The 12,834-nt window shown below is 52.5% G+C and overlaps 2 protein-coding genes across 5 annotated transcripts in view; one reads left to right on the plus strand and one right to left on the minus strand.

Annotated features, from left to right (window-relative positions):
- Positions 1 to 150, minus strand: part of Sugp2 (SURP and G-patch domain containing 2) — a 31,524-nt gene extending 31,374 nt beyond the window's left edge. Inside the window, exon 1 of the mRNA XM_041674335.1 lies at positions 112 to 150. The gene's annotated coding sequence lies outside the window, so the exon portion shown is untranslated. The remainder of the gene's footprint in view (positions 1 to 111) is intronic.
- Armc6 (armadillo repeat containing 6) lies at positions 18 to 10,262 on the plus strand. Of its 4 annotated transcripts, none has more exons than XM_041674341.1 (8): positions 18 to 288; positions 1,879 to 2,008; positions 2,616 to 2,698; positions 4,506 to 5,079; positions 7,014 to 7,159; positions 7,991 to 8,122; positions 8,369 to 8,506; positions 9,565 to 10,262. In XM_041674341.1, exons 2-8 carry the CDS (start codon positions 1,888 to 1,890, stop codon positions 9,775 to 9,777), a joined length of 1,407 nt encoding a protein of 468 aa, XP_041530275.1. In that variant the 5' UTR covers positions 18 to 288; positions 1,879 to 1,887; the 3' UTR covers positions 9,778 to 10,262. The 4 variants fall into 4 exon arrangements, with proteins under 4 accessions (XP_041530275.1, XP_041530276.1, XP_041530277.1 ...); XM_041674342.1 differs by lacking the exon at positions 18 to 288 and adding an exon at positions 305 to 1,107; XM_041674343.1 differs by lacking the exon at positions 18 to 288 and adding an exon at positions 305 to 550.
- Positions 10,263 to 12,834: the final 2,572 nt, after the last annotated feature.

Genomic DNA, 12,834 nt, shown 5'->3' on the forward strand with positions numbered 1-12,834 from the left:
CTACCGAGGTGAAAACTATCTCTGTTGAGGGGATACGATAACTAGAAGCAGCGCGGAAAAGGCAGCGAGGGCTCCAGATCCACACGTACTCTGTGGCTCCCTTCCCTTTACCTGTGCTCGCGGTCGCCCTTGTTGCCCCGAAGGGAGCTCCTCGGCTGAGGGAGGACGCGAGGCGTGGCAGCGCCTCTGCGCTTGCGCGCATACGGTGGCCGGAAGGAGCCAAAGGCGGAGCCTCGGGCGACACCCGCGAGCCCCACCCTTTCACCCCCACGTGGCTGCGTAGACCCGGTGAGAAACGGCGGCCGGCTAGTCCTGCGGTGGGCGCAGAGGGGAGTGAGCGTCCTGGGGTCGGGCCGGTGGTGTCTGCGCGACCCTCGGGGACTTGGATTGGTGGAAGGAGAGGATTGTACTAAAGATTCTTGGGAACGAAATGTTTCGCTTCTCGGGTTCACGTTCTTTTCATTCATTTTATTCTCGTGCTACTGCTGTGTGCTGGGCACCTGCTGCGTGTCCAGCTGCATTCTAGGCAGTGAAGCAAGGAGGACAGGAGGTGAAGTCAGTGTGGCTCTGGGTTCGGGGGACGCAGGTCCTGACGTGGATATAATGGTGATGGAGCAAGCGTGCTTGCTGCATCTGTCATGCTGCTCTGAGGGAGACAGAGGCAGAAGGACTGCTGTGAGTTCGAGACCTGCCTCGGCTACGTAGACACACTGTCTTTCACAATAAAAACGACCAAACAAAACAGCAAGAACAGGCGTTGTGGTGAGCTCGAGAATCGGGAGGCAGGACGATTCCATACCAGTTTGGGCTGCGTTACCAGACCCAGCCTCAAAAACCACAGATAAACCAGTGGCTTGTTTGTTGGAAGCGTCTGGAGGATCAGGAATTCAAGTACAGCTTTAGCTACAAAGCAAGTTAGAAAACAGTCAGGTCTACATTGTTATTTTATAATAACAATGGAGAAAGTAATTGAATGGGAGAGAGGAGATGCTTGAACCAGGCAGTTTTTATTTACTTTTTAAAAATTATTTTATTATTTATTTGAGACTGAGTCTCACTGGAATTCACAGTGGTTCATCACTTCTGCCTCCGGTGTGCTGAGATTAGGTTTGTTCTTTTGTTTTTTGTTTTTCAAAACAAGATTTCTCGGTAGCCCTAGCTGTCCTGAACTCCTCTGTAGACCAGGCTGGCCTTGAACTCAGAGATTAGCCTGCCTCTGGTTTACTCGTGCTTTAGTAATAATAATAATAATAACAATTTAAAATTTGTTTTAATACTAATATCATTTGTGTTTGTATTATTAGTGTGTATGTGCGCATGCGCGCGGGTTTTGGGTGTCCTGTGCTGGAGTGGCAAGTGCGGGTGTCTCTTTAGATTGTACCCCACCACTCACAGAGCAGCATGCCCCCTTAACCCTGAGTCTTCTTGGGTGTCTGCGGAGACTGTACCCCAGCACTCACAGAGCAGCATGCCCTCTTAACCCTGAGCCTTCTCGCCAGCATCTCAGCATCTAGACAGCATCTCAAATGTTTGGGCGACAGCCTGAGTTCTTCTGCACTTTTGAGAAACTTGGCGGTGGTGGTGCACGCCTTTAATTCTAGCACTCGGGAAGGAGGCAGAGGCAGGCGGATCTCTCATTGTGTTCTGGCAGACCTAATTGGCCTTCTGTTTGGTTTTTTTTTTTTTCTTTTATGACGCATCTCACCAGCAGACCTTTTCTTTTTGCCTTTTTGAGATAATGCCTCACTGTGTAGCTGAGGCTGGCTTCCCACTGGCCAGGACCCTTCTGTCTGCTCCCTAGAGCTGCCTTCACAGGTGTGCCCAAGTGGCATTTTCACCACAAGGGTGTTCCCTGACCAAATGTTCCTTTCCACTCAGTATGCAGAGATGGCTTCCAAGCGCATCACACAGGAAACCTTCGATGCTGCTGTGTGGGAGAACATTGAGGAGTTTGAGATGGGCGCTGAGGAGGCTGTTGGAGAGGCGGTGGAGCAGTTTGAATCACAAGGTAGGGTGGTGGGCTCGGTACTGGCTCTTAGAGGCCACAGCCCTCAGCCTGACATAACAGGGTGCTGCTGACCCCATCCTTGCTTGTCTCCATGCATCAACAGCACCCCACTTCACCTTAGAACCACATGGAATATTGCCAATCCTGGAGTCAGTCACAAGTCATGGAGGAGAGTGGATGCTAGGGCTACTTGTGATGGCGATGGTGGTGGTGCCGGTAGGGTTTGGAGCTCTTGAGCTACGTGACAAAGAGCAGAGGCTCAAGATGAGTTTACCACATGTGGATTGGTAGAGGCTGGGTTCTAGGCATGAGCACACCCCATTCCCTCTTTTCTCCACTCTCTATCTGGCCCTCCCTGGTAACAGTGGATTGAGTTTAAAGGGAGAGGCTCTGTGGGGTTCCCTCTACAACTGTCTGCCAGGCACAATCTGTCACCCCAGAGACAGCATGTGTGGCACGGCCTTAGCAGTGGCACACTTACCCCTTGTAGCCTGTGGCTGGCCTGTGCAACCGGAGGAACCATTGGGGAGAACCCTGGAAGCCAAGTCGTCAGCAGGGACCTCCTACCTGAGGGACTTGTCTTCAGCAGCCCCTCTTCCCTCTGCAGGGGTTGATCTGAGCAGCATTGTGAAGGCAGCACCGAAAGCATCTGTGGACAGTCTCCAGGAGTCCACACATGATGTCCTGCAGGTAGGAGCGGCTGGCTCCCTCAGCACTGCGATGCTCTGGAGGGTCTCTTCCCCGCGTCCCATATGGCAGAAATCAGGATCTGAATGTCAGTGGTCTGTCCATCCTGTGACCAGTAGAGGTCTACAGTCAAGTGTCCCAAGTCCATGTGAGGGTTACCCAGCATCTAGGGAGAGCTGAGCTACTCTAGGGAGGACATGTTTGGGAGACACAGCGCATGTGTGATCTCACTTCCCACGTTCTGGGGTCAAGGGCACACAATATAGCTAGGGTCTCTGGCCAGCTTCACTTGGGTTCTAGGGGGTCTGGACTCAGGTCCTTGTGCTTACACATCAAGTTTGGTCCCCAGGACATATGTGGTAGAGGAGAGCCCTGGTTCCCACGGAACGTCCTCTGCTCTCTGCATTCACGTTGTGGGGTACGTGGGTATGCATGACATAAAAGTAAAATTTTTTAATGGAAAAAAAAAAAGTTGAGTCCTGAAGATGTCTATAACTCAGTGGTAGAGCACTTCTGCTGCATGAAACCCTAGGTTCAATCCACAGTTCTTAAAACAGCGGGGCCAGAGAAGGGCTGGAGAACTGGTTCTGCGTCTAAGAAACTGGCTGCTCAGCCAGGCGGTGGTGGCACACGCCTTTAATCCCAGCACTCAGAGGCAGAGGCAGGCAGATCTCTGTGAGTTCTAGGCTAGCCTGGTCTACAAGAGCTAGTTCCAGGACAGGCTCCAAAGCTACAGAGAAACCCTGTCTCAAAAAACAAAACAACAACAACAAAAAAAACTGGCTGTTCTTTCAAAGGTCACAGGTTCAGTTCCCAGCATCCACATGACAGCTCACACCCATCATAACTCCAGTTCTACGGGCTATGACATTCTCTTCTGCCATCGTCAGGCATGGCGATGTATATCAGTGATGCATAGACAGATGTGCAAGCAAAACACCCATAATACACAAGACACCATCAAAGATTTGTTTTTCTTTTTAATACGATTATTATATGGTGGCTCATATACAGGATCCCAACAGTCAGGAAGCTGTTGCAGGAGGTTTCCTGTGAGTTCAAGGCCAACTTGTACAACATAATTTTAAGGCCTGGGCTATATATTAAGACCCTGTTTTGGCACTGTAAAGATGGTTCAGCAGTTAAGTGTGCTTGCTTCTCTTAGAAAGGACCCAGGTTCAGTTCCCAGCGCTTACATGGTGTGGCTCACGGCAGCCTGTAATTCCAGCTCTGAGGGACCCTTCTTCCTCTTCTGGACTCCAAGAGTATCATATGCATGTGTGTACACGTGCATGCACACGCACACACACACACACACACAAAGATTCTGTCTCCTTTTTTTTTTTATTTTTCAAGTCATGGTGTCTCTGTAGCTTTAGAAACTGCCCTGGAGGGGGCTGGAGAGACAGCTCAGAGGTTAAGAGCACTGGCTGCTCTTTCAGAGGTCCTGAGTTCAATTCCCAGCAACCACATGGTGGCTACAACCATCTGTAATGAGATCTGGTGCCCTCTCCTTGACTGTAGGCATACAAGCAGACAGAATACTGTATACGTGATAAATAAATAAAAAAAAAGAAAAAGAAAAGAAACTGTCCTGGAACTCACTCTGTAGACCAGGCTGGTCTCAAACCCACAGAGATCTGCCTGTCTCTGCCTCCCGAGTGCTGGGATTAAAAGCATGGGTCATCGTTGCTTGGCTAAGATTCTGTCATAAATTATCAGTGTAGGTTTAGAAATTTCCAGATTCTGGGGCAAGGTTCCCAGAGGTTCAGAGCCTAGCAGCAGCAACTAACACTGACATTCTCTGCAGGTCCTCAACGATCTGCAGGAGTCCCTGAATGGGTCTCGGCCCCAGGAGGTGTCAGCCCACCTTGTCCGCTTCTGCGACCAGTGCAGGCAGCAGAAGGCCAGCCGCTACCTGGCAGCCCAGAAGGGGGCCTACCCAATCCTCCTGGCTGCCTGGCAACTTGCTGCCACAAGTGACCAGGGCCTTCTGCTCCAGGCTCTCAGTGCCCTGGCGGTACTGACTGATGGCCAGCCTGACCTTCTGGACGCCCAGGGCCAGCAGCTGCTCGTGGCCACGCTGGCACAGAATGTCTCCAACACTGAACTCACCTCTTGTGGGATCCGCTGTGTGCGCCATGCCTGCCTGAAACATGAACAGAATCGACAGAGTCTGGTGAAAGCCGGAGTGTTGCCCCTGCTAACCGCTGCTATCACACAGCATGGCCAGCACGCCGATGTGGTCAGGGAGGCCTGCTGGGCCTTGCGGGTCATGACTTTCGATGATGACATCCGAGTGCCCTTTGGCCATGCCCATGAGCATGCAAAGATGATTGTTCAAGAGAACAGAGGCCTGAAAGTGCTGATTGAGGCTGCCAGAGGTAAGAGGAGCCTTGGTAAGAGTAGGGTGGGTGTGCTGAGAGGGTAGCCCAACCATAGAATCCTGCCTAGAATCCCCCAATGAGGGGCTGGGGGCGTGTCTGGGGTGGAGCCACTGCCTAGAATTCCCCAGTGAGGAGTTGGGGGAGTGTCTTGGGGGTGGAGTCACTGCCTAGAATCCCCCAGTGAGGGGTTGGGGGCGTGGCTCAGAGACCTGTCTGGATATAGGATGTCCTGGGTTCATCCTCAGCACTATAAAACAATAAAGCAGCTGGGCGGTGGTGGCTCACGCCTTTAATCCCAGCACTCGGGAGGCAGAGGCAGGCGGATCTCTGTGACCAGCCTGGTCTACAGAGCTAGTTCCAGGACAGGCTCCAAAGCCACAGAAAAACCCTGTCTCAAAAAACCAAAAAAAAAAAAAAAACAAACAAACAAACAAACAAAAAAACAAAACAATAAAGCAGCCCAACACTTTGTTTTTATGTATAAATACTTTGGCACATACATGTATTCAGCTCCAGGTGGCTGCTATGAGTCAGCTGTGGACAATCATGATGTTGATCTTCATACCTTAAATGAAATGTCTGAAAGAGCTGGCTGTAGTGGCACCGTGATGACGCATACGTGTAGTTCCAGAGAGAGAGAGGGTTGAATCTGAGTCCCTCCAGGCCTACATAGCAAATTCTAGCCCAACCAAAGCCACATAGTCTCAAAACAACAAAGATACAAAACCCTGAGAATTGAGCCCAGAAGGTGCTAAAAAGGACAAGTTCCCCAGCTGTCCCTTGGCTGTGGCTCCATGGCTAAGCCTGTGCGTGGTATTCCCACTCTGAGGGACAGGAAGGCTGTCTCAGTCCCTGCTCACACTTCAGAGCAGCTGAGGCCTGACCATCTGCAAAGCCTGCCAGCTCCTCCCATGCTTGTGTGGAGCAGCTGGAGTCCCACTGGCTAGAGGCAGAGCAGGAACAGACATCGGAGCCTCCTCAGTGCTACATTCAGGCTCCACCTCTAAACTGCACCCAACCCCCAAGTATAGAGAGAATGGCTCACATTCTAGTCTGAAGACCCCAGGGCAGACCAGAGACTTCCAGCAACCCCAGGGAGAGTCTTTGTCCACTGAGAAGCCTCAGTTCCTCACTTAACCAAAACCCTTACCTGATTGGATAGGCCCCACCCACTGTACCACACTCCTCCCTTTATTAAAGCAGATGGTGTGGTTGGTGACCACATCAATAGCTGACTTAGATCAACCTGTGTGGAGACGCTAGGGGTCCCAGGTGGTCATAGGCAGCAAATGCCACAGAGATGAAAACTGCTGACCATCACCATCGGGGGTTATCTTTAGTCTGTCTGCACCTGTTCCTCTCCAATTTGCTGCTCTGTTTACAAAAGTCATTCCCAGCAGGGCAGTGGTGGTACACACATTTAATCCCAGCACTCAGAACGAAGAGGCCGGTGGATCTCTGAGTTCGAGGTCAGTCTGCTCTACAGAGCAAGTTCCAGGACAGCCTGGGGTACACAGAGAAACCCTGTCTTGAGAAAAGTCGTTCCCAGCCTAGAACCTCAAGGACACGTTGGAAGACTTATTTTGGTGGTTTGGTTTTCTTCCTTCCTTTTAGACTCTCTCACTTCGAAGCCCTGGTACTTGCTGTGTTGTAGACCAGGCTATCCTCTGCCTCTGCCTCCAGAGCTGGGATTAGGGTGTGTTTAGGGAATGTCAGGTGTCAGGAGCAGCTCTGGCTGCTGTTTGCCTCACTGTTGCGGAGCAGGGGGCGTGGCAAATCTACCAGGGGCCATTTCTCGCCTGAGCCTGTTGGATAACCCCAGCCAGCTTGGGAAGTGGAAAGTACTCCGGAGACTAACAGGCTGTTTTCTACACATTCCTTTGTCTCTGACCCCTCCCAACTCTAACTTTTCCCTTCCTGCCTGTGCACAGCGTTCCCTGACAACCCAGGAGTCCTGAGCGAGCTCTTCAGCACCCTGTCCCGCCTGGCTGTGAGGAATGAGTTCTGCCAGGAGGTCATCGACCTTGGAGGCCTTGGCATCCTTGTGACCCTGCTGACTGACTGCAGCGACCACCAGGTGGAGCCCAAGTCTTCTTCCTCCCCCAGGGCTCCTGCCTCTGAGGCCACAGCTGACCAGACTGACCCACTGAGGCAAGGGTGAAGGTTCAGGTGTAGAAAGCCTGCCCATACTCTCAGCTCTCAGGGTTCTGGTTCCATTTGCCCCCCTCCATACTGGTGAGACTTAGAGCCTCCTACATGTTAGCCCTCTGCCACCAAGTCACACTGCGCCCTATGTGCTATAGTTTGAGACTGGTCTTTCTCTACAAAGTTCAGTCTGGTCATAACTCCTCTTGCTTTAGCCTTCCAAGTACTGGGATGAAGGACTGTATGTGTACATGCATGTATGTATGTGTTTATGAGAAAGAGAGACAGAGAGAAAGAATGAGGCAGGGTCACACGTTCTCGTGTAGTCCCAGCTGGCCTTGAATTTGATCCAAGTGTGCTACCTTGCCCAAGCTCTGTGTGGTTGGTGTGGGGGCTAGAACTCAGGGCCTTGTGCCTGGGGGGCAAACACACTACCAGCTGAGCTACTGCCCAGATCCTCCTTGCACATTCTCTATAGTGAGCAGGAGTAAGGAAATGGAAAATCGTCCTTAGTTCAGGCTGCTCAGTGGGCAATATCTATGCCCTACCCATGAGAGGTGGATTAGGCAGGTCACCCTCAAGAGCCAGCCTGTCTTCTTCTAGTCTCATGATCCTTTTGTCACAGGCTGGCCTGTAATTGGGATGACCACATGTGTCCAAACAGAAACAGACACAGAAGAGTTTCCTCACCCTCACATCCAGCAAGCAGGAGGTGTGCAGCTGGCACACATGCCAGGGTGACTTCCCCTTGTCATCCACACAGGACCTCGTGAAACAAGTGCTCAGTGCCCTGAGAGCTATCGCGGGCAACGATAATGTGAAGGACGCCATTGTCCAGGCAGGCGCTACAGAGTCCATTGTGGCTGCCATGACTCGGCACCTGGCCAGCCCTCAGGTACCCACCTCAGGTACCCCACATGGGCAGGACAATGGCGGGATCTACAGGGATTGCCACCTCACTGTCAGCAAGACTAGGTGAAGGACCACCGTGTTCCTGGTAGGCTCACCCCCCCCCGCCCCCGGGCACCCAGCCCACCACTGCGGTGGCACACAGCTAGCAGAGGACCACTGAGGGGAGCTGCAGAATACCCAGGGTGGGGTGGCCAGGTGTGCTGACACAGGTATGCACCTACACCCCTAGGTGTGTGAGCAAAGCTGCGCAGCGCTCTGCATGCTGGCCCTGCGCAAGCCTGAGAACAGCCGCGTCATTGTGGAGGGTGGTGGCGCGCTGGCAGCCCTGCAGGCCATGAAAGCACACCCGCAGGAGGCCGGCGTCCAGGTGAGTGAGTAAATTTGCTCGCCACAGCCCAGACACAGGCTCCTTCCTTGTCACTGCGTCAGCATGTCAAGCCAGGTGTGGGAGCTGTGACCCCAGTCCTCAGGAGACCGGAGGAGTACCACAAATTCAAAACCTGCCTGCCTTGCAGAGTGAGTTCCAGGATAGGATAGTTAGGGCACTTGACTGCACGTGTGCACACACACATACACACAACACCAGAGGCTGTCCTGTTTCTGTTTTTATCTCCTTTCTCTCATTTTTGTTTGTTTGTTTGGACAGGGTCAAATGTAACCTAGACTGGCTTCCAACTTTTTTGGCTACAAGAGCAACCTTCAATTCCTGATCTTCCTGCCATCCCCTGCTGAGTACTGTAGTGACAGGCCTGTGCTTCAACACTCATGCTAGGGACAGAACCCCAGGGCCTATTACATGCTGGGCAGGCTGATCCCCGCCCTGCTTTTCCTCTGAAACAGGCTGTAGCTCTGTAGCTGCCACAGGCCTGGCGGTCAGGGTTCTGTGTCCTCGGCCCTGAGCTGTAGATTATCAGTCTGTGCCATCATGTCCGCTGTCACTCCTAAACATTGGGATCATGCACAGCATCCCCATTGTGTCGGGTGTTTGGAGCCGCCCAGATGCAGGACAGAGTGTGGGAGAGTGGAAACAAAGTTCTTTGCAGACCTGGCTGTGGCAGACGAGCTGTGCATCGGGGACTTTAAGATCCATGAAGGTTCCTGAAACCGACCCAAATGGGTGACTCATGGAGAAATGTACTTTGGCGCTCCATTACCTGTGGCCTCACTGTAGGTCTCCAGGGCCTGCCTCGGGACAGTGTATCACTGTCCGCCCCGAAATCATAGTCTCTACCCCAGATACTATCCTAAGTGCTCACCTAGGAGCTGTGGGAGATGGGGCTGAGAAAGTCCTGTGAGGACGTGGAGCTAGCCTGGCCTAGTCTAGCTGTCTGCTGAACGTCTGTCTCCTGTTCTGAGGAGTCCACTGAGGTCAGGGAGAATCCAGCCAAGGCCCTTCCCCCTGTTCACAGCCCATCTCTCTTCCAGAAACAGGCTTGTATGCTGATCCGAAACCTGGTGTCCCGCAGCCAGGTCTTCTCCAAGCCCATCCTGGAACTGGGGGCAGAGGAGCTCATTTCACAAGCCCGGGCTGCCCACCCAGACTGTGAGGATGTAGCCAAGGCCGCATTACGAGACCTGGGCTGCCGTGTGGAGCTTCGTGAACTGTGGACAGGAAAGAGGGGTGACCTGGCACCATGACCCCAGCTCACCGAGTTCAAACCCCAGAACATGTGAGCTCTGTGCCCTGCTCCTCACCCATGCCACCCAGAGCAAAAGTGTTCAGCAGGTCAGTGGTGAGGGAAGGGCAGAAGCAGCCTTTGAGTCCTGTGTCCCCACAGGCAGCACTGATGACCTAAGGGCCCACCCCTTCCAGTGCCCTTTCCCACCCACAGTTTTGCTCAACAATTCTGGAGCAAAGGGCACATGGAATTGCAGCATTCTGTTGGAGTTTGGGGACCCTACAAGCTGGTGTCTGACTGGGCTGCAGTCCAGGTACCACTCCAGGCTGTTGATAACCCTGCTCCTTGGGCAGGCTCCATGGGAGAGGTGCTTCTACCAAAGCTGGTTCCCCAAGATCCAGTGGTGGGGGAGGGAAGGGATTGCTGCCCTGTTGTCCTCTGACCTCCGGATGTGTGCTAGGGTGTGCACACGCACATCATAATAATAAATGATGTGATTTAGAATCGGGCTCCTCAGCTTTTTCTTCCCTATAAAATGGATCTGGAACTTCTGGTGCTGCTGGCACACTCAGGGCTTTTGGACTCATCCATTGGAGTCTGCCTGGGTCCCTGATGCTGCAGCTGCCGACACCGGCATAGAGGATCTCCTCGCAGCTGTGACTATGGCTTCAGGGAGAACAGGCCATGGGCATTTGAGGTTGCTGCGGGCACTAGAGGGGTTTGGGTCATAGCCTGTATTACATAGGCCACTGAGACTGGGATCCGCGTCACTTGACCTGTGCTGGGGGTGCAAAGACAGCACAGCCCCCGTTGGGCTCTGTGGCTCTGAGCAGGTAGTCTGTTTCCACACACTGTCACCCCACCCTGCCATCCCTCACTGAATGTTGTAGGCCCCCCACTTCTCTCTGAGTCTGTTTCCCCATACGTGAGATACACACTGTTTGTTACCATCTCAACCTCCCCAACATTCTGCAAGTCCCTAGGCAACTGAAATCACAAATAGAATTTGCAGCATGGTCACCAAGTTGCTCCTGAACCTGTGTGGCCCATGGGGTTTAGAGTGGCCTCAGAACCTCCTCCCATATTCATAGGCTTCCCTTCCCCCTCTCATAGCTCTGGACCTGTGTGCCTTTCCCAGAAGCTCTTGGTTTCCATGGGAACCAGCCATTGCTGCTGGCTGCTTTCATGTGTTGGGGGGCAGTATCCTAACTCAGCCACCCAAATCTCCAAGCCTCCCCCACTGGACAGGGAGAGGCCCTGCCAGCTCAAAGGCAGACATGAACCTTGGACTAGGTTGCCCCGCCCTACTCCACACTCGGGGGACCTGCCAGGATGTAGGTGAAGGGTCTTAGTCTCAAACTGCCTAGATTGAATGACTTAGTGTCTGGGTCGGTGACGTGTGTGACCATGGGCAGACACCTGAGGGCTGGCCCTGTGATTCTTGTCCACCCTTGGCTTCCCTTTGCACCCCACAAACCCCACCCACCTCCTGCCATTTTCCCCACAGCTTCTTGCTTATTTTCCAGCTACTCCAGCCTTCTCCCATTGTTGTTTTAATAGTTATATTTATGTGTACATGCGTCAGGAGACATGGAGGCCAGAAGAGGGCATCATCTCATTGGTCAGCTCCAAGGAGCAGAGGCCACCTTGCTTATGACCTCACACGTGTCTCTGCCTTTGTCTCCACTGAGTGTCACTTGAATAACCCCAGCCTCACACTTTCAGTACAGTGGAAGGCAGGAATCTGCCCTCAGCTCCATGGGGCACTTGCCCTGAGGGACTCTAGGCCTGGTGAGGCCTCACTAAGGACTGAAGACACCCCCTCCCCATCTCATTGTTCCCATCTGCACTGGGCCACCTCAGGCCTATCACCTCCCCTGCCTCAGTCTTAGCTCCCAGTGACTCCTGTGAGGATGGTCCCTTCTACTCTTTAGCCTTTGATAGCATTGGAGAAATGAGCCGAGGGAGAATCTACTGTAAAAGCTTGTGTGTGTCTGTCTGTCTGTTCTGCCGTTTACTGCTGTGTGTTCCTGGATAAGTAGACTGATTTCTCTGGGAGTCGTAGGATGAGGGAAACCACTCCTATTTCAGTCTGGATTCAAAGTCACTTTGACTGTGTTCAGGATGCCTGCAACCAGGGATCCACCTAGGGTTCAGGGAACGGAATAGCGTCGCCTTTTTTTGTGGCTTCATTTTATTTTATTTATTTCATTCAAAAAAATTATTTATTAGAGGCAGGCGGATCTCTGTGAGTTTGAGGTCAGCCTGGTCTACTAGAGCTAGTTCTAGGACAGGCTCCAAAAACCACAGAGAAACCCTGTCTTGAAAAACCAAAAAAAAAAAAAAAAAAATTATTATGCAGTATCCTGCCTGTAGGCCAGAAGAGGGCACCAGATCTCATGGGTGGTTATGAGCCACCATGTGGTTGCTGGGAATTGAACTCAGGACCTCCAGAACAGCTTAACCGCTGAGCCATCTCTCCAGCTCTTTCATTCTTTGTTTATTGAGGCAGAGTCTTACCATGTAGCCCTGATTGGCCTGGGAATTGCTGTGTTGACCATGATAACCCAAACTCAAAGAAATTCACCTGCCTTGTTTGTATCGGGACACTGGGCATCCAATCTCCGTGGCCCCTTTTGGGACCTAAGAGCCATTTTGGAGGATGCTCTGAAATGAACTTAGGCCACGTGGTTGGGCATAGACTCTAAAATGGGCACTTACAGTTCAAAGCCATGTCTGCTGTTGCCCCTGTAAGCCTCTTACGAAAATCTTTTAAAATTGAGCCTGTCTGATACAAATAAACAGAGCTTACATATATATGCCCATGGTTTTTGGTCTCTGCGCTCTCGCCCCCCCCCCCCACCTCCCCTTAGTAGCCAGTGTCTCACAGCACTAGAGGCACTGGCCCCTTCCCCACTCCCTCAAGCCCACACTTCCCAACCCCCTCCTGTGGAGCAACATTCTTTCCTCTCCCTTTCTCAAGTCGGAGGTTCAAGGTCAACTTCCACCTTCACCCCCTCTCCTACCTCACCGCTCCACTCCAGGACCCACTCTGCTCACTGGGCTAGCTCCTCCC

This window comes from Microtus oregoni, unplaced genomic scaffold, assembly GCF_018167655.1.
Source record: "Microtus oregoni isolate MIOR12 unplaced genomic scaffold, Mior012 000025F_ref0000491, whole genome shotgun sequence".
NCBI lineage: Eukaryota > Metazoa > Chordata > Mammalia > Rodentia > Cricetidae > Microtus > Microtus oregoni.

What these genes read in the sequence shown, in the direction of transcription:
- Armc6 (XM_041674341.1), top strand. Translation starts at nt 1,888, where the DNA reads ATGGCTTCCAAGCGCATCACACAGGAAACCTTCGATGCTGCTGTGTGG. An exon ending in GGAGCAGTTTGAATCACAAG is followed by an intron (nt 2,009 to 2,615) that starts GTAGGGTGGTGG and finishes TTCCCTCTGCAG; the next exon opens with GGGTTGATCTGAGCAGCATT. An exon ending in CCACACATGATGTCCTGCAG is followed by an intron (nt 2,699 to 4,505) that starts GTAGGAGCGGCT and finishes CATTCTCTGCAG; the next exon opens with GTCCTCAACGATCTGCAGGA.